This window comes from Narcine bancroftii, chromosome 3 (genome assembly GCF_036971445.1).
Source record: "Narcine bancroftii isolate sNarBan1 chromosome 3, sNarBan1.hap1, whole genome shotgun sequence".
Taxonomy (NCBI): domain Eukaryota; kingdom Metazoa; phylum Chordata; class Chondrichthyes; order Torpediniformes; family Narcinidae; genus Narcine; species Narcine bancroftii.
Window position 1 is genome coordinate 261,265,160 of NC_091471.1, and position 25,086 is coordinate 261,290,245.

At 42.6% G+C, this 25,086-nt stretch overlaps 1 protein-coding gene across 1 annotated transcript in view; it reads right to left on the reverse strand.

The window, feature by feature from the left end:
- Nucleotides 1-2,135: 2,135 nt before the first annotated feature.
- Nucleotides 2,136-25,086, reverse strand: part of LOC138756467 (small conductance calcium-activated potassium channel protein 2-like) — a 62,898-nt gene continuing 39,947 nt past the window's right edge. Inside the window, exons 4-8 of the mRNA XM_069922954.1 lie at nt 13,631-13,772; nt 11,670-11,780; nt 9,179-9,306; nt 3,741-3,810; nt 2,136-2,479 (exon numbers count right to left, since the gene is read on the reverse strand). Coding sequence (XP_069779055.1) covers nt 2,195-2,479; nt 3,741-3,810; nt 9,179-9,306; nt 11,670-11,780; nt 13,631-13,772 — 736 coding nt within the window. The 3' untranslated portion in view covers nt 2,136-2,194. The remainder of the gene's footprint in view (nt 2,480-3,740; nt 3,811-9,178; nt 9,307-11,669; nt 11,781-13,630; nt 13,773-25,086) is intronic.

Sequence of the window (25,086 nt, forward strand, 5' to 3'; positions counted from 1 at the left end):
GAGCAGGATGGTGAGGTTAGATTCAGAGGAAGGATAGGGAAAGGGGAGGCGAATGAATACAAATGGCAGAATTATCACTACCATTCTTTGAACAGACAGGCTGGGTAATCACTTCAATGGGTCAGTTGATGAATGGGGGCTGATAACGTTTGGATGAGATACAGGTGATGGCCATTTCTATAGAGAAAGAAATGGCTATATTAAATATATGATGTCCCAAACAGATACATGCTTCCTTTTTTATTTTGTCACTGATATTTGGAGTTGGCTGCAATAAAAATGAACCAATGTCCCGTAGCTCTTGGACCTGTGGGCTAAGCTTTCTAGAATTTTCCTTCAATAATAACATTCCAATCCTGCTTTAATGTTCATAGCTTTCCCTTGCATTATCACAGACATGTTGGACAAAGTTTCCCAAAAACACTAGCATAAATCATTGCTCATGTTGATATTATTGCTCCTGTTCTCAGGAGATGACCAAAACGCAACTTCCTGATCACTGGTCATACCAAAGTCTTGATTAACCCGTAATCCCATTACTAGATTACTGAATTGTTTAAGAGTCTGTTGTTTCTGTTATGACTTCCTTGTGTTCTAATTCCTTTGCTCTTGGTGACATACTGCAGTTTATAAAACAAGGGACAAAGTCTAGCAGCACTTAACAAAAAAGCATCAGTACTTACCAAACAACTACGTGAGCTCCAAACTGAGTCTACCGGTCAGGCTACTGTTCTGTTTCTCCTTTCCCAAGACCCCAGTAAGGGATATCAGTCTTTGAAAATTGGAAAGCCAGAAGTAATCACCCAGTCACTGTTTTGAAATCAATAATTACAATGGAAAGTCATCTGTTGATTCACTGTTGTTGAGGGCATGTTTCACCTTGTGTATTAAGCCTGACAAGCCCTTGATAGCTCTCCAAATGAACTTGCTTTTACTGACTCCTGTTCATCTCCTCTCATGTGCTGGTGACTGGCTTAACAACAATTCAATATGAAAATTCTCACCCTTGTTTTTAAATTGCTCAAAGTCTCCCTACCCTCTTTATCTTCTTGGACTCTCCCAGTCCTAAAAGCCTTAGAGGGTGTCTATACCCCTCTAATTCTGGCCTCTTTGCTATTCTCTCCACTGCTGCTGGCCTCACCTGAACCTCCTCCCAAAAACTCTTGACCCATTTCTTGTCCTTTTAAGATGCTTTTTTTTGCCATCTCCTTTTGATCAAAGCTGTTGATTATATTTGCTCTAGGAAAATCCTCTTATGTGGGACAGGGCAAATATTGTTTTCTGTGCTCCTGGGAAGCACCTTTCTGTATTCATTATGTTAAAGCTGCTGTATAAATAAAAGTTCTTATTGGTGTTGCAACTCCAATGTAGATTGACTCTTTGGGCTTGACCTGAGAGTCAGCACATCTCTTCTGCCTCCAATGGGCATTGGCAATTGATCCATGATTGAGAGAAGAAGCCCTGGCTAATCCAAAATGAGCGCTGAGATCTATGCATATCTATCAATCTTCAGATTGAGGGTAGCCAACATTGGCTCAGCTCCACACTGAAATCTTACCCTTTTCACCTTGAGGGAAACAGCCAACCATCTCCAACTACAAGATGCTAAGACCAAAGTTTGACAAGCAGAACAGTCCTGACAAAACACTGATCTCAAACCAATGATCAGCCACCCAAAGCAAACACTTCCCAAAGCCTTCACATCCAGTCAATGTGATAGATCTCAGAAGGGAAACTTGGATCTTGCCAAAGCAACGCTAATCTTCCCACAATCCATATCTAATCAATCCCAATTCTTCACAGTCAAGGGTCCTCAAAGTAAAACCTCACACTAAACTGGACAATGGCACTGGGATGAATAGCAAAGGTTTACCTTGCTGGTAGATTATATTGCTCATCGCTGGACAAACAAAACCAGTATGTGTGTCGGTTGGTTGTTAGGAGAGGGAAGGGATGATTAGAGAGGACAAAGAGGGGTCTTAAGGAGATGGCTTCAACCTATATATACTGGCCCAAACCCCTTGGCACAAGCCTTGGGAGCTGCTTTACCCTTTTAAATATTAACGGTAATCTGCAGCATCATTCTGGTGTCCTAAAACCAAACTTATAAATAGAGATGGCTTTATAGATAAAAGCTAACATTGGAAGCCACACAATGGCCAAGTGAGATCAGATCATTTACTTCCGACAGCTCCTAGCTGCTGTCAGAAGATGTATGTGGTGCTGTTGATGGCGATCGACGCCTCCGTGTTGGCGTCCACGACCTCTCCGAGCTGTAAGAGACGGGTTTAAATCTGTGTGAATGAGTCTCAAAGAAGTCTCGTTGCTGCTGTCCAATGGCCTGGGTGATCAGTCCGGGCAAAGCCTGTAGGCTGGCAGTCAGCGAGTCCAGTTTGGTCTCCAGCGCGACAATCCGTTTCTCCAAGTCTTCGTTCTTCTCCTGCAGCTCCGATAGGATGTCGTACATCACGTTCTGTGTCTGTCAGAGGAGAAGGAAAGGAATTCAGGTCAGCACTGGGGGGTGGGGCAGTTTTTCCTCACAAACATCTGTTGTCCAGAAATAAAAAGGGAAAATGGTGGAAACATTCTGCCAAAAATTCAGGCTCTCCAACCTGATAGGCTAATCCTGTTTGTCTTTCCACAAATGACCCAACAAGTATTTCCTGCCTTTTCAGATTTTATTTCTGATTTCTGGCATCTGCATATTGTTTGGTTATTTTTAAATCAAAACTTGGTGACCTGAGATCATGGTCTCTTTAAACTCAGTGCCTTGATCGGTCATGAAGGAGGAATTTAGGAGCAGATGTGTTGGCCAAGGATAGAAGTCACTTACAGACACTGATCAGCGCTGGAGAGCAGCTTAGAACATCAGATATAAGCCAATGACTTGCGATTCTTCATTGTGGCATCAGTTCCTAGGAAGAATTGGGTAGGGCAGTGGTTCTCAAACCTTTTTATTTTCATTCACATCCCACTTTAAGTAATCCCTATGCTATCGGTGCTCTGTGATTAGTAAGGGATTGCTTCAGGTGGTATGTGAGTGGGAAGGGAAGGTTAAGAATCACTGCTCTAGACCCAATGTTACTGAAATATTTTGCTTGAGAAAAATTGTCATTTGGAGTTATGAAACCATGCACATGATGAGCCAATTAGGTACGATTAAAACAGTGGTTTTCATACTTTTTCTTTCCACTCACATAACATAGGGAATATTTACAGTGGTATGTGAGTGAAAGAAAAAGGTTGAGGACCACTGGGGTAGAGTATATATTGACAGCAGATTTCCTTTCCATAAGGACATTATTGAAATAGATAATTTTGGCACCAAGTTTGATAGGTCAATATTAGTAAATCAACTTTAGATTTGGGATGGTACAGTTAGTGAAGCAGTTAGCACAACGCTATCTCAGCGCCAGAAACCAGGGTTTCGAATCAAGCACTGTCTGTACGGAATTTGCACATTATCCCCGTGTCTGCTTGGGTTTCCTCCAGGTGCTTCGGTTTCCTCCCACCATCCAAAACTTAGGTTAATATGGGTGTAATTGGGCGGCACAAGTTTAAATGGAAGAATCAGCTTCTACCACGCTGAGAATAAAAATTAAATTTAATATAATTATTCCAGATTTATTTAATTGCCAGGATTTCAATTTTCCTGTTGCCACGATGGGATTCAAACTCAAGTCAGTAATTCCAGTAGCCCTCTGTTGCTGGGATTTTATACGCTTCATTGCTATACCAACCTTGGCCAGATCCACCAGTGTGTTTGCTTGGTCATTTAACTTCCTCTGCTCCATTTTAACACCTCTCAATCTGCATAGGAAACAGGACGTTAATGTAAAGCCTAATAATTCTGACTGCACCATGCACAAATGATGACAAGTCCCAGGCATTGCAGCATCTGCCCTGGAAACAATCAGCTAAAGCCTGTTTTAGGATTTAACAACCCGAATTCATGCCTGATTGATGATTGATTATCCCTTTCCATGCTTGGTGCTCAACAGTAACAAGAGTTGGAGACTCTCCGCTCTGTGCTTAATCATAGTGTCAGAGGCCGTTGAGGAGAGTGGAGGTAGCAGGAGGACTCTTGGAGAAAATTACATCGGGCTTGATGAAAGGTGTGTTGGACAATATCACATCACACCAGTGGATTCTTTGATTGTTCATGATTGACTCTTTTCCCACCTCTTGTAAGCAGCCCTCTACTGCTCAACGTAGAGAGGCAACATTGGACCATGGTCACTCATCCCTCCTGTTCCCCTCTCTACCTCAAGATGAAAGCTCCAACTCCTTTCTCATTGCCATCCCTTTTTTTAATCAAACTTTGAAATCATTTCAAACTTTGTCTTTGATCTTTCATTTTTTCAGGAACATCAGAAACACGAGAGCTCCTGAAATGAGCAAACATTTGACAGGGCAAAACATGCCCTATAAGCAAACAGGTCAGGCCAGATGGAGAGGTCAGACACACTGGCCACATGGGAACTATAGTCGCATATAACAAACACAGACAAACACACACTTGTAACTTGTTGCACCCCAATTTACCATGCAAAAAAAAGTTATATAAAAATCAAACACAACTTACTTCTGGCCTCTGCATTGAGTTAGCAAAGGAGAAAAGAAAAAATAAAAGGACAAAAATCACATCACAGGATTAATAAGACAAGACACAGGGCAAAAGAACACAGAACAAGCACCAAACAGTACAATCCCTCCCACATGAAACTTCTCAGTTGAGCACTACTGAACTTTGAATCTTCTGATGCCTTTAAATGAAGTTGTGAGGGGGGGGGAAGGTTGAAAAGGCAACCAGTCTTTGTTTTGGGCACATGGTCATGATTACACTTACAGTAGCAGGGGCCTAGGCATTTTTAGAATGCAGGTGATCTTATGAAGATCTAATGGACTTAGAATTTAAAGCATTGGCATTAAATAAATGGACAAGGAGCAAAATAATTTAATTTACAGTTAAAAAATAGTTTCGATAATAATCGCGAAGCTATCAGTTGATAATAATCCCGTTTAATACAGGGAAGGAAACCTGTCATCCTGACCTGGTCTGGGCTACATGCATCTCTAGGCCCACAATGTGGTTGTCTCTTAAGTGGCTTCCCAAGGTATGGGCATTGAAGATAGGAATGAAAATTAGCATTTGAGGGCATGTACCTGTAATGAAACAGGTGTTCCAGGGCCCTTAACACAAGACAAGAAGAGATTTTGGGCAAAATATGGCACAGAGGAAGATAATAGGGTTGTTGAAAGACATGGAGTTAAAAAAAAAATTAGGAGTTAGAATCTCAACCACTCTTTTTCACCTCCTGTCTTGACTACTCCACACCCACCCCATCTGACCTGCCCTGTCCAGGCCTCGTTCATCTCAAGCTCTGCTCCCTGTACCTGAACTTGCACCATTCCATTCATCCTTCTCATCAGGCCCCGCAGACTATGCTGACTCCCTGTTTTCACTCAACAAATTATCCTTTGACTCTGAGATATTTTGGAGTTGCTTCAATTCTGGCTTCTTACAGATCTCTACAATTAACCTGTTCACCAATGGCAATTGTGCCTTTAGCTGCAAAATCTTTGAGCCCTGAAATTGTGTCCCTCAATATCTCCACTAACACTCCAAAAACTACTCTATTTACTGAGCCACCTATCTCAATACTTGAACTGGCAGTAAGTTATGCTCAGTAACCGTCTTTACAAGCTTTATAAATTTATTTGTCAGGAAATACCTTGTACGGTGAGAAAGGTTCTTTTGCGAGCAGACTACTGGTTATCTCTAACATTCATACAGTTCTTTACAGAACACATTTCTGGAGTATAGGTTTGCAATGAAAAGAAAGATCTATTAGTATCAAGCAAGGGCACCACGTTAGCACTTCTATGGAGATCATTAAGGAGCCTGATGGATACAGGGAAGAAACTGTCTTTAAGACTGATGGTGCATGCTATCACACCCTTAAGACTTCTCCTTGATAGGAGAGGAAGAGAGTGTGTTTGGGGTCCATCAGTATATCAGCTGCCTTTCCTAAGCTGAGGAAGATGTAGATAGAGCCGAGGGGAGTTTGATATGTCCTGAGCTGCATTCACTATTTTCTGTAGCTCCTTAGGTCTTAAGTAGTCCTGCGCCCACTCCACACTGTGATGCATTCAACAAATATACTTTCAATATTATACCTGTAAAGTTGCTGTGGGACAGGGAGTCATGGCAAACTCCCTTTGTCTTCCAAGAAAATAGAAGCATCGACCTATTTGACCCAAATCAGGTCACTGGAGAGATTTATTTGGAAGAATTTGAAGCTATCTTCTCTTTTGACTTCAGCACCATTAGTGTGGGCCGGGTCGTTGGAACCCCACCCCTCCCCCCCACCATCCCCAACCCCTCCTTGGTCTTATTGACGTGCCGCTAGATTTTCATTCTTTCCTGTATTCCCTCTCATTGTTATTTGATAACAGGAATGACACCCACTACTGCGGTGTCATCGGCAAATTTGAAGATGGAGTTGGAATAGTATTTGGCTGCACATTTGTCAGTCGTAGGCGCAGAGGGAGTTCAGTAGTGAACTGATTACATATTCTTTAGGTGTTCTGGTGTTGACTGTGATCGTGAACGAGATATCCTCATCCTCACTGACTGCAGTGTGTTGGATAGGAAGTCAGAGATCCAGATCCAGAGTCCACTGAGACTCAGATCCTCATGTTTTAGTAGGTACTATGGTTCTGAAGGCAGAACTGTGAAGAATAGTCTATCTAGCATCCAGGAGTTCCAGGGCTAAGTGGAGAACTAAGGAGGTGACTTGCATTATGGATTTATTTGGCTAGTAGGCAACTGAAATGGGTCAAGGCTGGCTAGTAGGTTAGAGCTGATGTGAGCCATGACCAGTCTCTCAAAGCGCTTCAAGCTGATGGATGTTAAAGCCAACGGTCGGTGGTCATTTAGGCCAATTTGCTTTTCTTCAGTACTGGTATGATGGTGACCTTCTTGAAACAAATGGCCTGTTGTAAGGAGAAATTAAGGATCTCTGTGAATACATTGCCAATTGATCTGCACAGAGTCTCAGGACTCTGCCCTGGGCCAGTTGCTTTCAGTAGGTTCACCCACTGGAAGACCACCCTGACTTCAGGAGCAATGACCGTGGGTAACTGGTATGGATGTCACCTCCCTGTTGGCTCCCTGCTCATTGGAGAGTGTTGCACTATTGCATGTTGTGCTGCTGGGCTTTGCTTTGTACTGGATAGCATGCACTCCCTGCCATCTCGGTGATGTTCTCCTGGGTCCTGAACTTGGGGCTGTGCCATCCCTTGGATTCTCTGATAGTCTTGCTGACATCGTACTTGGATTCCTTGCAGACTCCTGACTGTAATTGCTTTGGAATGTTTTGCCATATTAAGGATGATTAATAAATGAAAATTGCTGTTGTGTTACTTTCAAGAAAGGTTTTCTTTCCTCAGATGTGAGTGGAGTTTCCATGCCACCTAAACAATTCCTGTTGATACTTCACATGTAGTAATTTATGACTCACTTTCTTATTTTATAATTTCACCTCAATATAATGGAATTATCTGACTTGGGTCTTTTCCACATTCTTTTTTTTTCTCTGTTTTACTTTAATACTAATCATATATAGCATCTGGCCACGCTATTAGGGAGGGGTCGGGTACTGAATTTTTTCTATTCCTTCTATCTTTTCTTTATTTTTTTACTTTAAAAAAATACTATCTGGACTACAAATTATGGATATGCTTTGCAATGTACGTTTGTTTTTGGTATACTGATTGTTTTATTAATTATGTGTAACTATTCATATAATCTCATTGTATTTTATTATAATTATTATAAGCTCTTTATTAAAATCAGTAAAAATATTTTAAAAAGAGAGATTCTTCACATGCAGCTTTTAATTGCATTCTGCAGTAAAGCCCTTTGAAATCGGAACAGGTTGTCCAACGCACGAGCCCAACTCCCAGTGTGAATTCTCAGCTTTGCTGGGTTCACTTGGGCGCAGCGCCATCTGGCAGCTCCAGAGGAGCTTGCTAAATAAGAACCTTCCACAGACACTGAGTTCTCTGTGGAGACAGACCTATGCAGCTATCATCTTGCATATGGCCCAGGGAACTAGCAAAGTATTTCCCAACCAAAATTGCTGGAGTTGCATGGATGGATTTTGTCCAAAACTGTAATTAAGTGATTTCAGAATGCCCTGGACAAACAGTTAACATGCTAATTTATGGTTGGGTTAGGTGTCCCCCATCTTCTCCAATCCCTCAATATCTCCTAGTTCCCTTCAACCTTCCATACAGTACATGCATATGACACAAGAAAAGATTAGCGGGCCCTTTTGTTCAGTGATGGCTCGAACATGAGGCACTTCTCAGACTTCCCATCCCATCTCCTGGCCAAGGCCTGATGGTTTCTCCAACCACCCTCACTGAACCCTCATCACTCTGATTAACTCCACTCAAAGACCCCAGTGATTTACTAACTACTGCCCAGGTTCAGCTCGTTTCCTTTCCATCATTTGCCGTGGGTTATCACCATATGCTTCCCATCTGCTGCCTCATGCATTGCCTTTGCCAATGGGTGGTCTAGTAGCTCATTCCAGGACTTCTGGGAGAAGGGATATAGGTTAGTGCAGGAAAATGATACTACATTAAAAGATAGTCCTTGATGTTATTGAATGGGATGAATGGCCTTCTCCTGTTTATATTTCTTAATATCAGGAATTAATTCCAGACATATCTGATTAGGAACTTAAATTTCCCAGTTGCCATGGTGAGATTTGAATGCTTTTTCAGCCCTTTGCTTTAGGGGACCAGAATTCAACCTCTATCTGACCTTTTTTAATGGGCTTCCTGATGGACAATGAGAAGAGGGGATACTGCAGATGCTGGAATCTGGACCAAAGCTGGAAGAACTCAGTGGATCGAGCAGCTTCAGTGGGAGCTAAAGAACCATTAACATTTTGGGCTGGAGCCCTTTGTGGAATGAGTGAATTGGACTTGATGACAGCTGCAATCTGGCTAGACCATGGCAGTGCTGTTCAAACCAGTGATATACAGCTGAAGAGAGGAAGCCAAAACACAGGAACACCCGGGAGATGGAATTGCATTCATTGTTAACATGGATTAAAATACAGAAATCATTGGGAAGACAGTGCTAAGATCTAGTACTCACTGGTGAATGGCTTGTAGAAATTTGCGTTGGTGTTTGCGTACTTTGGCGTGATCAATCTTCTTTACCAGTTTGGTGTGCTTGTAAATCAGCCATGTTTCCCTGAGTACGTTGGCAGCAGTGTTTTTTACCTGAGGTAAAAACAACATAGAGTGAGAGAGAAGTACTTTAGATTAAATCATCATCTTCCACTTCAGCCTCCTGCTCTCTGGGAACACTGACTGCCTGCCTCAGGTTGGTGGTGCTTCTACCTCTGAGCTAGAATCTTCGCTGTAGCATATACTCCAGAAACAACATAATGCAGGCAAGCTCTTCCACTGTATCACTGAGGGAGCACCACCCTGTCAGAGTGGCAGTACTGAGGGAGGGCCATAATATTGGACAGGGATTACCACACCATTGCTGAAGTACACAGGAGAGTGGACACAATTGTATTATATTAGGAATACTGTGAGTGTATTGCTATGACGGGTGTAGGAATGAGGCAATACTACACTGGAGTCCTGCTTTCTAAAGGACTGATACTGAAAGAGCACTGCTCTATTGGAGAAACAGTACAGCTTTGTACTGTGGGAGGGACAATGCTGAGAAATCACTGCACAGTGGGTAACTAAAGCAGAAAGGTGCCATGCTGTTGGAGGGGCAATACTGAGGGAGTGCTGCAGTCTCAGAAGGGCAATATGGAGAGAGAATGGCACTGCCAGAGGCTGATTACTGAGGGAGTACTGTATGATCTTTGAACCAGTTCTGAGGAAACATGGCATTTTTGGAGGGACAGGGATGAAGGGGTGTTTTGCACTGTTAGTGGGACAGTACTGAGGGCATGTCTCACTGTCAGAGGGAGAACTGCACAGTCAGAGAGCCAGTAGAAAACCATTAGTGAGTGGGGCACTGCTCAAGAGGGAATGTATTGATCGATGAGTAACTGAACGGTAGGTTGAGTGGTACTGAGGGAATGCTGCAGTGACTGAGAATGAATGTCAAGGGACCAGCGTTCAGCCAAGGTTCCATCACTAAGGTGGCACCTCATTGTCAGAGAGACAGTGCTAAGGGATTCCTGCACAAATAATACAAGAAATAAAAAGCAGGGTAGGCTATTCAGCCCCGTTTGCCTGTTCTGCCATTCACTAGATCATAGCCTGATGTTGCCTCCTAACATAATAAATTCCAAAGAATCATTGTCCGATGGTGAAGAAGATTCTTAGTAGCTGCCCTCATCTTTAGACAGTGACCCTTTAGTTTGAGACAACACCAGGGGAAACGTCGACCCTGTCCATCGACTCGGGAGAGTATTGGCCCCAGTATGTTCAATGGCACTTTAAACACAGAATTTGTCATCCCAAAACCATTGCAGTCCTCTGCCTATCATAAATGTTCTCTTCCTTTGGTGGGGATGCCTGATCTGTCCATAATTTCCCAGCTGGAACCACACATGATCCCTATATAATTGGAGAAAATCTCTACTCTTGTTCTCAAATACGCAGACAATAGAGGCCAATTTGCTATTTGCTAACTATTTACTCTGCTTACCGATAGAGGGGCAACAATGAGAGCACCATGCTGTTAGAAGGGCAATATTGTGGAAGCACAATACCGTTGGAGTGTGTGTACTGAGGGAATGTGCAGAGATGCAATATTGGAGTGACAGAACTGACAGAGTCTGACAACATGGGGCAGGCAGTACTGAGGGCAGACAATGACCAGAATGTACTACACTCCCAAAGAGGCAGTACAGAAGGAATGGGACACTATTGAGGGATAATACATGGGAAGTATTGCCCTGTTGAGGAGCAGTAGGTGGAGCATTGAACATTCAAAGGTTCAGTATTGACTGTTGGTGCAGCAGTATTGATTAAGTACTGCACTCCTAGGATACAGAGTTGGGGGGTGGGGGGTTGTGCTGAGACAATTCCATACTGTTAGAGGTTCCTCTTTTGGATTAGTTATTAATCTGAGACCGAATTTACTCTCTTGCTTGGATGTGAAAAATCATAACAGTTCTATTTGTCGAAGAGAAGGGAAGTTCACCTCAGTTTCCTGGGGCCAATATTTAATCTCATAATCAGCTCTAGTGGAAGCAAATGATCTATTTATTGCCCTTTGGGAAGGATCCTGCTGTGTACAAATTAATTGCCACATTTTTCCACAGTTAATTCACTTTATTGTCTGTGTCACTTTCTCAGATGTTTCAAAGATGCAATAAGACACAAGTTAAATACAAATTCTCTGTCTATTTCTGTTGTGGTTCAAGAAGATTGGCCATGGCTCCCTTTCCATTTCATCTTCCCATCATTCTTGACAGAAACTCGGGTTTAATCTTGTTCCCTCATGGTGTGGGTACTAGTGAGGGAAGTAGCCATTTATCCCAGGAAAGGGGTGGCCAAATCATGGTCAATCTGGGCCTCCAAATTGGAGACACGGGGATCTGGATGAGATGGGTGCATTAGTGTACAGATCCATGGTCTTGGCATATGCATTTCCAATGAGCTCTCACCCGCTTTGTTAACTGTGTGTCCATCATGAAATTGTGCACGTGCTTCTCAGCCTTGGTGAGCTCCAGTTTCCGTGCGACCACTGCCACCACAAGTGCTGTGCACCCAGCTCCCTTCAAAAGAATCAAAAGCACAATACACAAATATACAAGAACACAGACAGACTTCTCTTCCCACCTCATAAACACCGGAACCCATCCAGGATCATCCTGGAGTCTCCAGAAAATTTCCTATAGAGGGAAATATAAAGATATTCATGATTTCCCCAAAGGGATTACATTTTCTTTTTTTCTATAGCCACCATAAGAAAACCTTTCAAGAGTTGGTCTAAATTATGGCAGCCTCCACTTTGAGGTTATTTTTTAACGATAATTGGTTGCTTGAAAGACAACCATGAATCAACCAATCAGGTGGCAAAGAGTCTGATCACTTTCTGATTGGCTGTGGGTATGTGTTGCAGGGCAACCAATGGGAGAATGTGGAGGTGGAGCAGCTGTAGCCAGAAAGTCCTGTGATGGTGTCCAACTTGTCCCTATTCTCCCTGAACGTAACATTGGTTCTGGAGGGGCGGTGGGGGGAGGGGTAGTGGAGAATGAGTAGAAGAAAATCAAATGGCACCTGAATTTAATGGTAATATAAATTGAATGAATGTGAAACTGAAACTGGAACTGGCAATTGCCTCTCACCCAAGACCAATAATTAAACGGAATCACTTCAATGAGTCCGCGCTACTTGGTCAAACACTCTCCCTCTAGACACTGACTAGTTATTCCCTCTTTCCCCTGCACTGGTCCTCAAAAGGATGTTTGCGCCTTTTCATTGGACTGATTCCTGGATTGAGGGAAGAATGAGTTAAATTGACCTGCAGCTCTTGGAGGTTGGAAGAGCGAGCACTTAGCTCATTGAGACAAGCAGCTGCTGAGAAGTTGATAGGACAGAAGTGGAGAGCTGCTTCCATAGGCTCAAGACTCAAACTAGGGGGCAGGGTTTCAGGTTAAAAGACAAGCCATTTCCAACTGAGATGAGGAGAGATTCAGTGCAATGTGGATCTTTGGAGTTCTGCACCCGGAAAGTCAGACGTTTGTAGGTGCTTGAACATCAAGGGAATTCAAGAATTCACTAATAGAATGGAGGATGAAAATTCCCCAACAAAACATTAGTCTGGCTTGCTGAGTAGTTTTATTCGAGAGAATTGAAGGACACGGGGAATTGGATAGGAAGGTGATTGAGGGATAGGTTCATCTTTAAATTTATTGAATGGTAGGTGGCGCAGACATGAGGGACAAAAGTTTTATTTGAGGTTGGCTTTAACCGGATCCTTCCAACAACCCTTAACTTATTATTTTCACAGAACTCTCTGATCTCTGCAGCTCCTACTCATATTTAAAAGATTGACTGCAGAAGCCTGGGTCATCCGTTAATGACCAAGGATCAAAAGTGATCAACGATTTCCTGCCATGCTTCCTGGTTTACTGTTTTAATGAAAGCTGAGAGGATTTTGTGACAGGGCAATGAGACAGGGAGAGGGGACATGTGGTGCCTGCAGCAAGCCAGAGTTTAGTTCCCTCATTTTTGTTAGATTGAGGCACATTAACATGAATGTTTGTTCTGTGTTTATTAACCTTAATTTTTTCCTAAACGTTTAGTACACAGATTTATAGGACTTCATTTGAAATATTAATTAATAGATTATAAGTTTGATTTTTCAATATTCCTCATTAATACCTTCTTCCCACCTTCCTATTGACCCATTATTCCCAATTCCATCTAGACCTGTTATCTCCAATCCAACTCACTTCCTCATATCCCTCAAAGTCCACCACTTCCTTAATCTTACTGGCCCTCAACTTCCAATATTCCTCACTCATATCTTCTCCATTCCACCTCACCAACCTTTGCTACATCACTCACTGTTGATCTGCTTTATTTTGGCTTTAACTGTCATTTGATCATAAACTCTTACCATAATGCCTGTTAGTAGACAGACTCCTTTCCCGCAGTATGTATGAGGCACCATGTCTCCATATCCAATCGACAAAAATGTGATTGAAATTAGCCACATTGCCCCCAGGAAGTTGCTGGTGACTTCCTGTTTATCATGGTATCTGTTAGGATTTGGAAAGAGGTAGCATTAGAGTATTGTCCCAGCACCATGTCCACAAACTTTATTACAATTATCAGAAGAATGAAGGCCTACAGGGTAAAAACACCATGGCTGAATAGCCCACCAAGGGTGAACAGTTTGCAATGCAGCACATCTAAAGGGAAGAACACATGGTGTTATTCACCAAGCCAGAATAACCCCGATGCAACACTTCAAAGATGAACTGCACGGTACAACACACCTAGGATGACAAGGATAACAAGCCCACTGTGCAACACCTCTATGCTAAGAAGCCTGCAAATCAGCTCCCAAAACATGGATAGTCCAGTGGTTCTCAACCTTTTTCTTTCCACTCACATACCACTTTAAGTAATCCCTATGGCATCAGTACTCTGTGATTAGTAAGGGATTGCTTAAGGTGGTATGCGAGTGGGAAGGGAAGGTTGAGAATCACTGCTTTAGACCCAATTGTTACTGAAATATTTTGTTTGAGAAAATTGTCATTGGCCCATTCCCTTTGGAGTTCTGAAACCGTGCACATAACGAGTCAATTCGGTACAATTAAAACAGTGGTTTTCAAACTTTTACTTTCCACTCACAGACCACCTTAAGCAATCCCTTCCTAATCACAGAGCACCGATGGCATAGGGATTACTTAAAGTGGGATGTGAGTGGAAAGAAAAAGGTTGAGAACCATTAGTTTATATCGTGGGTGAACAACAATACTCAAACAAAGATAAATAGCCTTAGTACAACACACTAATAACGCCTCCAGTGTAACATAGTATGGATGAACACCCCACAGTGTGGCAGCAGAACTAAGGGAAAGTGAAAAGAGCATAAACCCTGAAATGATGTTTGGGGGAAGAGTTTTACCTCTGATATACTAGACTGTACTTTTTTTTCTGAAGAAAGGAATTGATCAGCCCCTCACACCATTGAGTCAGATCTAGACTGGCCTGTATTTTAATTCCAGTTAAACCTTCATGACATCAATCAGTCTTTTTTTTTAAAAAATTCCAGCTGACCCTTGTGCTCTGTGGTGAGATACCCACTGACGAGCTTAGAAGGTAATGCTTGAACGGGCTCTCATTTTAAGGTTCCAATCCGGAGGTGAATCACCCACCAGAGGGAAGTTACTCTGCATCTGCTCTGTTAAATCCTGTTTAGATGCCTCTTAATGTTTTAAATGCAGGTTTCATGCTGGAGTACAATTTCAGAGTTGCCCTTCGTTCCGTTCAGCTGAGTCTTCACGAATTCAGGACCAAACACACCTTTCCCAAGTGATGGCATGAAGAAACAGGCTATCTGACCAACTACTTCATGTCACTGCTTATGCTCTGCCCAATCTCCTTGGAGACAAAAATACAAGAAGTAGATGTAGGAGAAGGCTCTTCAGCCTCTTGTGCCTGCATAACTGTTAGATGGAAGATCACAGGTGATATCCTCTCTCAGTGACACTTTCCTAAAATCCATGTACTCGCAACTCTGATATCATTATTTTAAATTTTTCCTGCACCCTCTCCAGAGTCTTTTTTATGGTGGTTAGAATTGCACCCAGTCCTCTCTGTCTGCTCTAACCAAGATTCTATATGTTTAACATAGATTTCTTCTTTTTTTCAGTTTCCTCTCTTTGGAAACAAACACGAATGCTTGTTTTGCTTTTCTCAAGGCTATGCTAACCTGTGTTGGTGATTGGTGCATTTGTACTTTGAGATTTCTTTATCTCTCATTTTCACTGTGAGTTGATCAGCTTTTGTGTGCTGCATTCTCGTCTATCTGTCCTTGATATGTTCTTCATGTACTTTTCAGCCTTGATGTGCTGGGCTGTGGATTTTGACCTTTCACGTACTAAGTGATCCTGTCTGTATTGAGATACATTTCATTCCTCTGAAATTAGTTACTATCCCCCTTGGCATTGATTATCCCCACAATCAGCAAAAAAATTGAAATTCTGTTTCTGACCAGTATCCAGTGGAGGCACCAATACCTCTGAGCGGAGGTATACTTCAGGAAAAAAAAAGTACAGTCCAGTATATCACAGGTAAAACTCTTCCCACCATCGAGAAAATTTCCATGGAATGCTGCCGTTGGAGAGCAGCAGCAATCGCCAGGGATCCAGACTACCCAGGATATGTTCTGTTCTCGCTGCTGCCATCAGGTAGAGGTTCCACAAGGCTCGCACCACCAGGTTCAGGAACAGATGCTACCCCTCCACCATCAGACTCCTCAACAACAAACTCAATCAGGGACTCATTTAAAGACTCTTACTTTGCACACTGTTTACTATTGATCATGCAGAAATTTGATGGCGGAGGGGAAGAAGTCGTCCTTGTGCCGCTGAGTGCTTGTCTTTAGGCTCCTGTACTTTTTTCCTGATGGTAACAAGTTGAAGAGGGCATGGCCTGGGTGTTGGGGGTCTTTGAGGATAGAGGCTGCTTTTATTTTTCCTGCATTTGTATAGTAATTTTGTTTACATTTCTTTCCTTGTTTATTCTCTCTTTTGTATACATATCTTAATCTTGACTACAGTTTACAGGTACCGATAAGTAGAAATTCTGTCTGGCTCGCAGAATCTCAGGGTTGTATGCATACCCACTGACAATAAACTTGAGCATGAACTTCATTCTATTGTAAATTGTGAGCCATGGACCTAGGCCTTATTTTTACAGAACAAACTACCTTGCTTTCCCTGCTATGAAAATCATTAATGCAGGTGAGGTAATTTGAAGAAACAATCGTATTTACAGCTTCAATCTTTGTCTCCCCAGGATTTTCCTTGTTCCATTTTCCTCTTTTCCCTTTTATGGAGGCATTGACTTGTCTTTCATGGTTAACACCTACCCTCTGATCTACCCACTCTATCGGGACACTGGTCGGGCCCTTCCAGTCTCTCTCTCTCACACACACACACACACACACACACACACACACACACACACACACACACACACACACACACACACACACACACACACACACACACACACACACACACACACACACACACACACACACACACACACACACACACACACACACACACACACACAGCACAGCACAGCTGTCCCTTGGAAGTATATTTTGTGTTCATGTTCAGGATGTGGACTGGACTTCCCTGAATGGCCATGATAGAAGTGGACGTCCTTAATGTATGGCAGTCTCAGTGGTGAAGATACAATGATTTTAATATGGCTGTGCTTTTTTTTCTACCTCTTCAGAGAATGAAGTAGTCTGGACTGGCATCACATACAGTCCTGGATTAAAGATGGTAGGTTTCTTTCCTGAAAGGACAAAGCTGAACCAACATTTTCACACTGATTTTCCTGACCATTTCTCGTTCCAGATTATTTTATTTGAATTCAAAGTAACCAGGGTTGGTTTGGATCTCAATCCTTGGATTATTAATCCAGTAAAATAACTACATTGGTCCAAACCAGAAATGAAAACAAAGAACGGAAAGGCAGAAGTGAATTTTGCTGGTTTAAAGCAAAAATGGTAGATGCTAAATTAGATAACACCAAAATTTAAATAACTAACCTGGATATTGTGCAGAGGATACGGAGAGTCTGCAGAGATATATAGATAGGTTAAGTGAGAGGGCAAGGATCTGGCAGATGGAGTACAGCGTTGGTAAGTGTGAGGTTATCCATTTTGGAAGGAAAAATAGAAGATCAGATTATTATTTAAATGCAAAGTGATTGCAGTATGCTGCCATGCATGAATCACAAAAGGTTGTTTTGCAGTTGTAGCAGGCTGCCAAAAAGACAAATGGAATGTTGGTCTTCAGTGCTAGAGGGATTGAATTTAAGAGCAGGGAGGTTATGCTGCAATTGTACAGGGTACGGGTAAGGCCACATCTGGAGTGCTGTGTGCAGTTCTGGTCTCCTTACTTGAGGAAGGATGCACTGACTTTGGAGGCAGGCCAGAGGAGGTTCACCAGGTTGATTCCAGAGATGTGGGGGTTAGCCTATGAGGACAGATTGAGTTGTCTGGGGCTGTACTCTCTTGAATTTAGAAGAATGAGAGGGGATCTTATAGAAAAGTATAAAATTATGAAAGGCATAGATAAGATTGAGGTAGGTAAATTGCTCCTATTGGGAGACCAGAACCAGTGGACAAAATCTCAAGATTCAGGGTAGTAAATTTAGGACAGAGATGAGAAGGAACTGCTTTTCTCAGAGGGTGGTGAATCTGTGGAATTTGTGACCCATTGAAGCAGTGGAGGTGGCCTTAGTGAATATATTAAGACAAGGTTGGATAGATTTCTACATAGTAGGAAAATTAAGGGATATGGGAAAAGGCAGGTAGGTGGAGATGAGCCCATCATCAGATCAGCCGTGATCTCATTGAATGGCTGCACAGGCTCAACGGGCCGGATGGCTGGCTCCTGCTCCTATTTCTTATGGTTTTATGTTATTAAAATGTAATAGTCCACATGATTAAAAGTGAATAATCTGGATAATGTGATGGCTAAGTTGGTCAAGCAGAATGACACCAAGTTATGTTTTCACTTAAATTCAGTGGCAGATGATATTTTGCTTGCTCCTGACAAATGGAAACTTTTCTTACCCTGAATTTAGGATCTTTTCCAGAGTCAAAGAGTTTGAGTTCACTACTTGCCATTGGCCACTGGGGAACAGATCTGAGAGGGTCTGTCTAGAGGTGTAAGAGTTAATTATGTCCTTCTGGCCTGATATCCAAATTGTTGGTAAAACAAATTACAATTGCTGCTGCAGTGCACCATTTATGCTTCGGACTAGTTGCCATGGATACCAGCAACAACTTACAACCTTTTACTTTCTAATATTGCGCTCAACCAAAATTACTGCACTGTAACTCAACTTGCACCAAATCCCATTCACTCATCATCACGTGTTATTTGGCTCACGTTGACTCCTGTTTTAGCGATGCCTTGATCTTAAAACCCTCATCATTTTCCATCCCTCCATAGTGTCAACCTAACTCTCTCTGCCACCTCTTCTAATCATCCCAAAAAAATGTGTGGGTCGCCAGGTTAATAGGCCATTGTAATTGTCTGTAATGGTACTTGTGTGGTAGAATCTAGGATGAGATGATGTACATTTGAGGAGATCAAAATGAATTTGGGTAGGATTGGTGTAGAACATGGTGATCGATGGTAGACTCCAACTTGGTATTTCAATGCTGTATCTTCCATGACTCAACAACTCATACAATCCTCTGAGATCTTCATTGTCCAGTGCTTGACCAAAATCTCTCTGCCTCTCTCCTTGACTGAGCTTTTAAACCCAGTCTCCATTGTTAAAGACTTTTTTCATCAAACTCCTGTTAAGAGGCATCTTGCTAAATTAGAGTTTCTGCATAGCTTCAAGTTGTTGTGCTATTAGAGGATGCCCTCTAATCAGAAGTGCTTGGAGCTGTGTATGATTCAACCCATAACTGCTTTCTTTATATGGGGTCCTTATATGTCTTTTCTATGAAGTACTCTCTGACAAGAGCCGGTTGCCTAACAAAGTGCCAATGCCAGTGTTAATCTGCATCTACAAGACAAAACTGATCCAGTCTATATGCAAGAAGGAATGCTGCATTGATTCACTAACTTGAGACAACATCAACAGGACAACTACATGTTCCCCACTGTTTTACACTGTGTGAAATACCTGACCTGGACACAAGTTCACACTCTTGTCTGAAAGTTGATCCAGTATATTTAATCTTCATGTCTGGGCCTACCCACATATTGCACATTTCTGAGAGTCCAATGCATGTTACCCATTCAAGAGCATGTGAGGGAAGTTAGAAAAACCTTGGAGGAGGGAGGGGAGAGGTGTATGGGGCTGTGGGAGGAAGTTTCTGACTGGAAAGTGACTGATGGAACCAATGAATGGATTATAGGATGATCAGATGATGGGATCACTGGGAGTTAGGATTGGGAAGCGGGAATAGATAGGCAATGGGAGATGCAGTTGTTGGCCCAGGGCAGGGATGGATGTTGAATAGTGTGGGTGATAGAGAGATGAGTGTGGGATCTGGTTGGGAGGCTAAGGTGTACATCTAACAAGAGTTAGAAGCTGGGGGGGGGGGGACAGGAGGGAAAAACCTTCAGGGGAGGGAGCAAGGACTAAATGGTGCTGACCTTTGAGCCAATGCATCTGAATGGGTTCATACCATCTGGCTTTACTTGGAGCAAGCAGATAATCAGGAACTGTATGAATTAAAATAAAAGAAGGTATGGTTTGAAAAGCAATGAAGACAAGAGAAACTGTAAATGCTGGAATTGAGATTAAAAAAACAGAACTCTCTAAAAACTCAGCGAGTCAAATAGTAGGTGTGGAGGCAGAAGCTGCAGGTCAACACTTGGAATGTCAACTTACACCTTTTGCTTCCAGAGATGATATTTGACCTGCTGAGCATTCTGCTTTGTGCCTTGGGAAGTTTCATTCGTGCTGTACATCCACCGTGTGTCTAAATGCTATCAAGTCAGACGCACAGAGAATTGAAAAAGCAAACAGCAGTTACTCACCCAGGTAATCTGACAGCACCTCATGAACCTGCTAATTACAACCAGGAAGCTACCATAGGAGGTCGTGGAGGAAGGAAGAGAAATAATATGAGAGGTATAGAGGGTGCAGGGCACAGTGAGATGTCGAATTAATGCAGGATAGACTTGACGCAGTGGGAATGAAGGGCCTGTTTCAATGCTGTACAACTCCATGACGAAGGACGGGATGCAGGTTCAGGGGGACATCATCACCTACAGATCCCCTTCTAAGACATGCACCTTCTGGAGTTGGTGCTATATTGCTGGTCCTTCATCTTCACTGGATCTAAATCCTGGAACTCCTTCCCCATCAAGACTGTGGGAGTAAAAACCAATCTGCTGGGTTAAGTCATGTGGGAGAAAAAGATTGAGTACCGTCAACAGAGGGATCATAGTGGAACCAGGGCGCCTAGGGATGGGCAGTGCTAGAAATGCCAGTGTTAAGATTGATTTTTCACTGAGATTAGATGGTGAATGAAGCCCATAAAAAGTGGGAAAAATGATCTGATTTCTAGGCATTTATCCTTCCATCTGCACAAGGATCAACAGAGAGTAATTGAGCTGCAATAAACTAGAATACAGATGAGACACTGTTTAACAAAGGATACAGATCTGTCACTGATTAACACTTGGGTACAGAACAGGTGTCATGGACAGTGGTGTACCTAAGTGTGAGGCAAGTCTGCCACTGTCTGATGCTGGGTACAGACACAATGGGTGCAGCTGAATACTGGGACAGTGATGGCGGCAGGTCCGTACTGTGCTGGTGGTAACGGGTATATCACTGAATAACATTGAGGTAAAGTAGTAATGAGGGAAATTCTGATTTCTACAGAATTGAAACAGTCCAAAACATGCTGAAACCAATTGGTATTCAAATATTGAATTCCAGTCTAACCGAGGTCATAAACAGCAGATTGCAGCTCTAGATGACTGCTGCATTACTGAATACTATTCCTTGTTATTCTGCTGAAGTGTTGTTTTGATAATGAGAATTTGTGGGTTTTTTTTTCCTTGCAAAGGGAACTGAGTGTTTTCCAGACAATTGAATTTGGATTTAGTTTTCATGGCCTTTCAATATCTTTCCTCAGCAGTTTGCTCTTTGAACATTCGGCCTTGGTGAATATGGAAAGATAATACAATTCCTGTCGATTGATTGAACATCATCAAATAAATATTGAACGATTCAGCCACATGCAGAGAACGTCAACATTAGATTGACTTAAGTTAATTGCAAGTTCAGTGGTGGAGACCCAATCCAGGAGGATTTGGCTTCAGTCCTCATTATCAATCAACAGTAACTTCTGCAAATGGTAATGGGCATAGCCCAGGACATCACAGACAAAACCCTTCCCACCATAGAGAACATCTACAGGGAGCACTGTAGTCAGAGAGCACCAGCAATCATCAAGGATCCACACCACTCAGCACACACTCTATTCTTGCTGCTCCCATGAGGAAAGAGGTCTAGGTGCCACAAAACTCGCACCACCAGGTTCAGGAGCAGCAGCTCCCCCTCCACCATCAGGCTCCTCACATCAAACTCAATCAGGGACTCATTTGACTCTTACTTTTGCACTTCATTGATTTTTTTCCCTCTATATTGCAGTCAGTTTGTTTACATTTCTTTACTTGTTTACATGTGGACATTGGCATTTATGGTCATCCCATGAGAAAAAAGTGAATTGCTTTCCAAAACCATAGCAGTGAATAAGGTGTATTTTTGGAGGTTACAGGTAAATTCACTAACAGAAAATTTACCCCAAGAAAATTAGCCGACCATAAAATTCAGACAAAATAATCACCATCATCTTCACCAACAGAATAATCAATGACCATCAAATTTATCAACGGAATAATTACCGATCATCAAATTCACCGAAAATTGAATGAATGAAAAAAATGAATTTTAAAGGGGCATAGCTCATAATATATCATTTTAATTTGGAATGAATTTTGAAGTGGCCTTTAATTAGGTGTTAATTGATCATTCCTGCAGTCATTGGTCTAACGAGTGTCCCCTTAGGTCATTGCTCCCGCAGCTGCCTATGCTGTCCCTTCCCCCCCCCCATGCACTTGAGGGTGGGGTTTGTCTCTCCCACTCCCCTCCTTGCAGGGGATGCACAGCTGGACACCAGTTTCAGGCTGATTTCTGTGCCGCAGTCCTAGTCTCTAACAATCCCCCTTTCCAGCCCCCCACTACCAATCACCCCAGGAGAGAGCTCTGCAGTTGGGGGTCGGAGGAGGAGATGGAAGGCAAGCCTGAGGTGGACACATGGTAGAGGTGGACACATGGTAGAGCTGACACGCATCCACAGGGACTGCAGGCTCTCCTGCTATGGCTGGTGGAGTTTGAACTATGGATCTCCTTCCCCACCACCTCCTCCCTCCACTCCAAATCTTGTTGGGGATGAGGTGAGCGGGGATCTCTCAACTCCAGAGTGGGTGGACCAGATGTGGATCATTGGTGGTTGTCTGAGCACCGGACCGGAACTCACCTCCCTCCTACTGCACCCCAGCCAACAGGTGAAATGTGGCTGATGAGTCCTGACCATGGGTGCTCTTTAAAAAAAGCTTTTAATTAGGTGTCAAATGCCTAAGAATCCCACAGATCCACCACCCTCTGAGAGAAGAAATTTTTCCTCATCTCAGTCCTAAAAAACGTTCCCCTTATTCTTAAACTGTGGCCCCTGGTTCTGATTTTTCCAGTATTGGAAACAACCTTCCTGCGTCTAGTCTGTCTAAACCCTTAAGAATTTTATGTTTTTTTATAAGATCCCCCTAAATTCCAGAGAATTCAAGCCTAGTCTATCCAACCTTTCTTCATATGCAAGTCCTTCCATTCCAGGTAGTAAAAGTCTTGGATTTGGTGACTACTACTGAAGAAGCCTCATGCATTTCTCTGCACAAATAATGGACAAATAGCCTTGCTCTTTCAACACCAACAATTGAAAGGTCCAGACAGGGTGCTCGTCAGGATAGAGAGATTTATTTATCCTGGGCAAATTAGTTTGAAAGACACAGGAGCTCTCTTGTTCTAACCTTCACTCCTCAATGTATGCTTTGACCTTCCTAACTATATTGAAAGTCTCTGACCAAATGTGACTCAATAATGACAGCGAGAGAAAACTCTGCCTTTCATCAAAATTTCATAATAACACCTGACGCAGAAAACAGGGCAATGATCAGTCAGACTGAAGTAATTTTTGCAATTATGTTGTAACTTTCCATTTTCCTCCAAGAAATTAATCCCAACACATTTTCATTATTCTCTGACCCTTTAAGTAAGGTTGTTATCCAACCAGTAGCGAATCAGCAATGAATAAATCATAAAGAGAAATAGAGCTTAAAAAAAAAAGAGGTCATTCTGCCCATTGCTTCTGAGTTAACCCTTGGAAATAATTCTCGAAATAACCCCACTCCATTGGCTCTACTCCACATTGCTGCAATTTTTTCCCCCCTTTGAAGTATTTATCCAATTCCTTTCAGCAAGTTCCTGTTGAACCGACGTCCACTGCACTTTCAGACAGCACTTGCCAAATCATTACCCATTGCTCAGTGACATTTCTCTTTCCCCTTCTGATCATTTCCTGGTCAAGTCTGTTGACTGCTTACGGACTCCTTTCTCAATAGGAACATAAGAAAAAGAAATAGGAGCAGGAGTGGAACATCGTCTCATTGAACCTGTATGCCATACAATAAGAAAGACTGTGGCTAATCTGGCTCCACTTGCCCCACCTGTTACCCTTTACCCTTAATTTCCTGACTGTTCAAAGGTCTATCCATCTGTGTCTTAAATATCCATCTGTGTCCTTCTTTCCTTACTTGGAATGCTTTGATTAAGCTTCCCCCAAAGAAAGCAAGCCAAGTTCCTCTCAGTGCATCGGAAGTTCTTTGTCCTTGGATCCATTCTTGGACATCACCAAAGTCCTGACATTCTTCCCAGAAATGGACACCACTGTCTAGGTCTCCATTTAGTGGTTCCACCTATTTGGATTCTGTCTCCCTTCCTTCCTTCCTTCCAAAGTTCCATTGTCATCCCTCTCTTCAGGAACTTCCACCTTATGGTCTTTCCAACTGTCCCACCTCCAGCCTCCCAAATCCATGTTCACCTCAGTCAGAACCCATTGTTTCAACTCTTCCGATGAGATTTCTGCTTCTGTCACAGTAACAAATCAATGAAGATCAGTAAGAAAAGAAGCGTGGAATGTCTGTGACCCTGGTGACCCTTCCTAACATCTTCAGAGTGACCACAGCATCTTCTCACTATTCTAGTTCTATGTGGCTCTTCTTATCAAGGTCTGCCCATACCTATACACTGCTTGTCAGAGAATCGCCAATAATGGCATTCTTATTTTGTCGTGCACCCATTCTGTTGCTCATCTACCCATTGGTTAACCATCTGAAAACTCTGCAGCCATTTTCATATATATTTGTTTGACACCCAGCTCCACCTCATCACTACCTCTCCTCTGCCCTGCACTGTTTCTGCTGATTAATATCTGTAAGTTTTTAAGCTGCTTTGAGCCACCTGCAACGCTGAAATAATATCCTATTTATGAGAGTCCAGGTCATTGAAAAGGGAAGTAGTTACCCCAAGTAACCCCTCAAGCAACCTGGTGCATTCTTCCTTGGAAAACAACTGCCCATGATTACCCTCGTCTACTTGCCCCGCAGTGTATGTTCACTCCCTTCATCCCTTTTAATCTCAGGTAAATGGGTATCACTAACATCCATGGTGCTCCATTAAATGCCTCTTTTAAGTTCATATATTCAACATCCAGTTCACAAA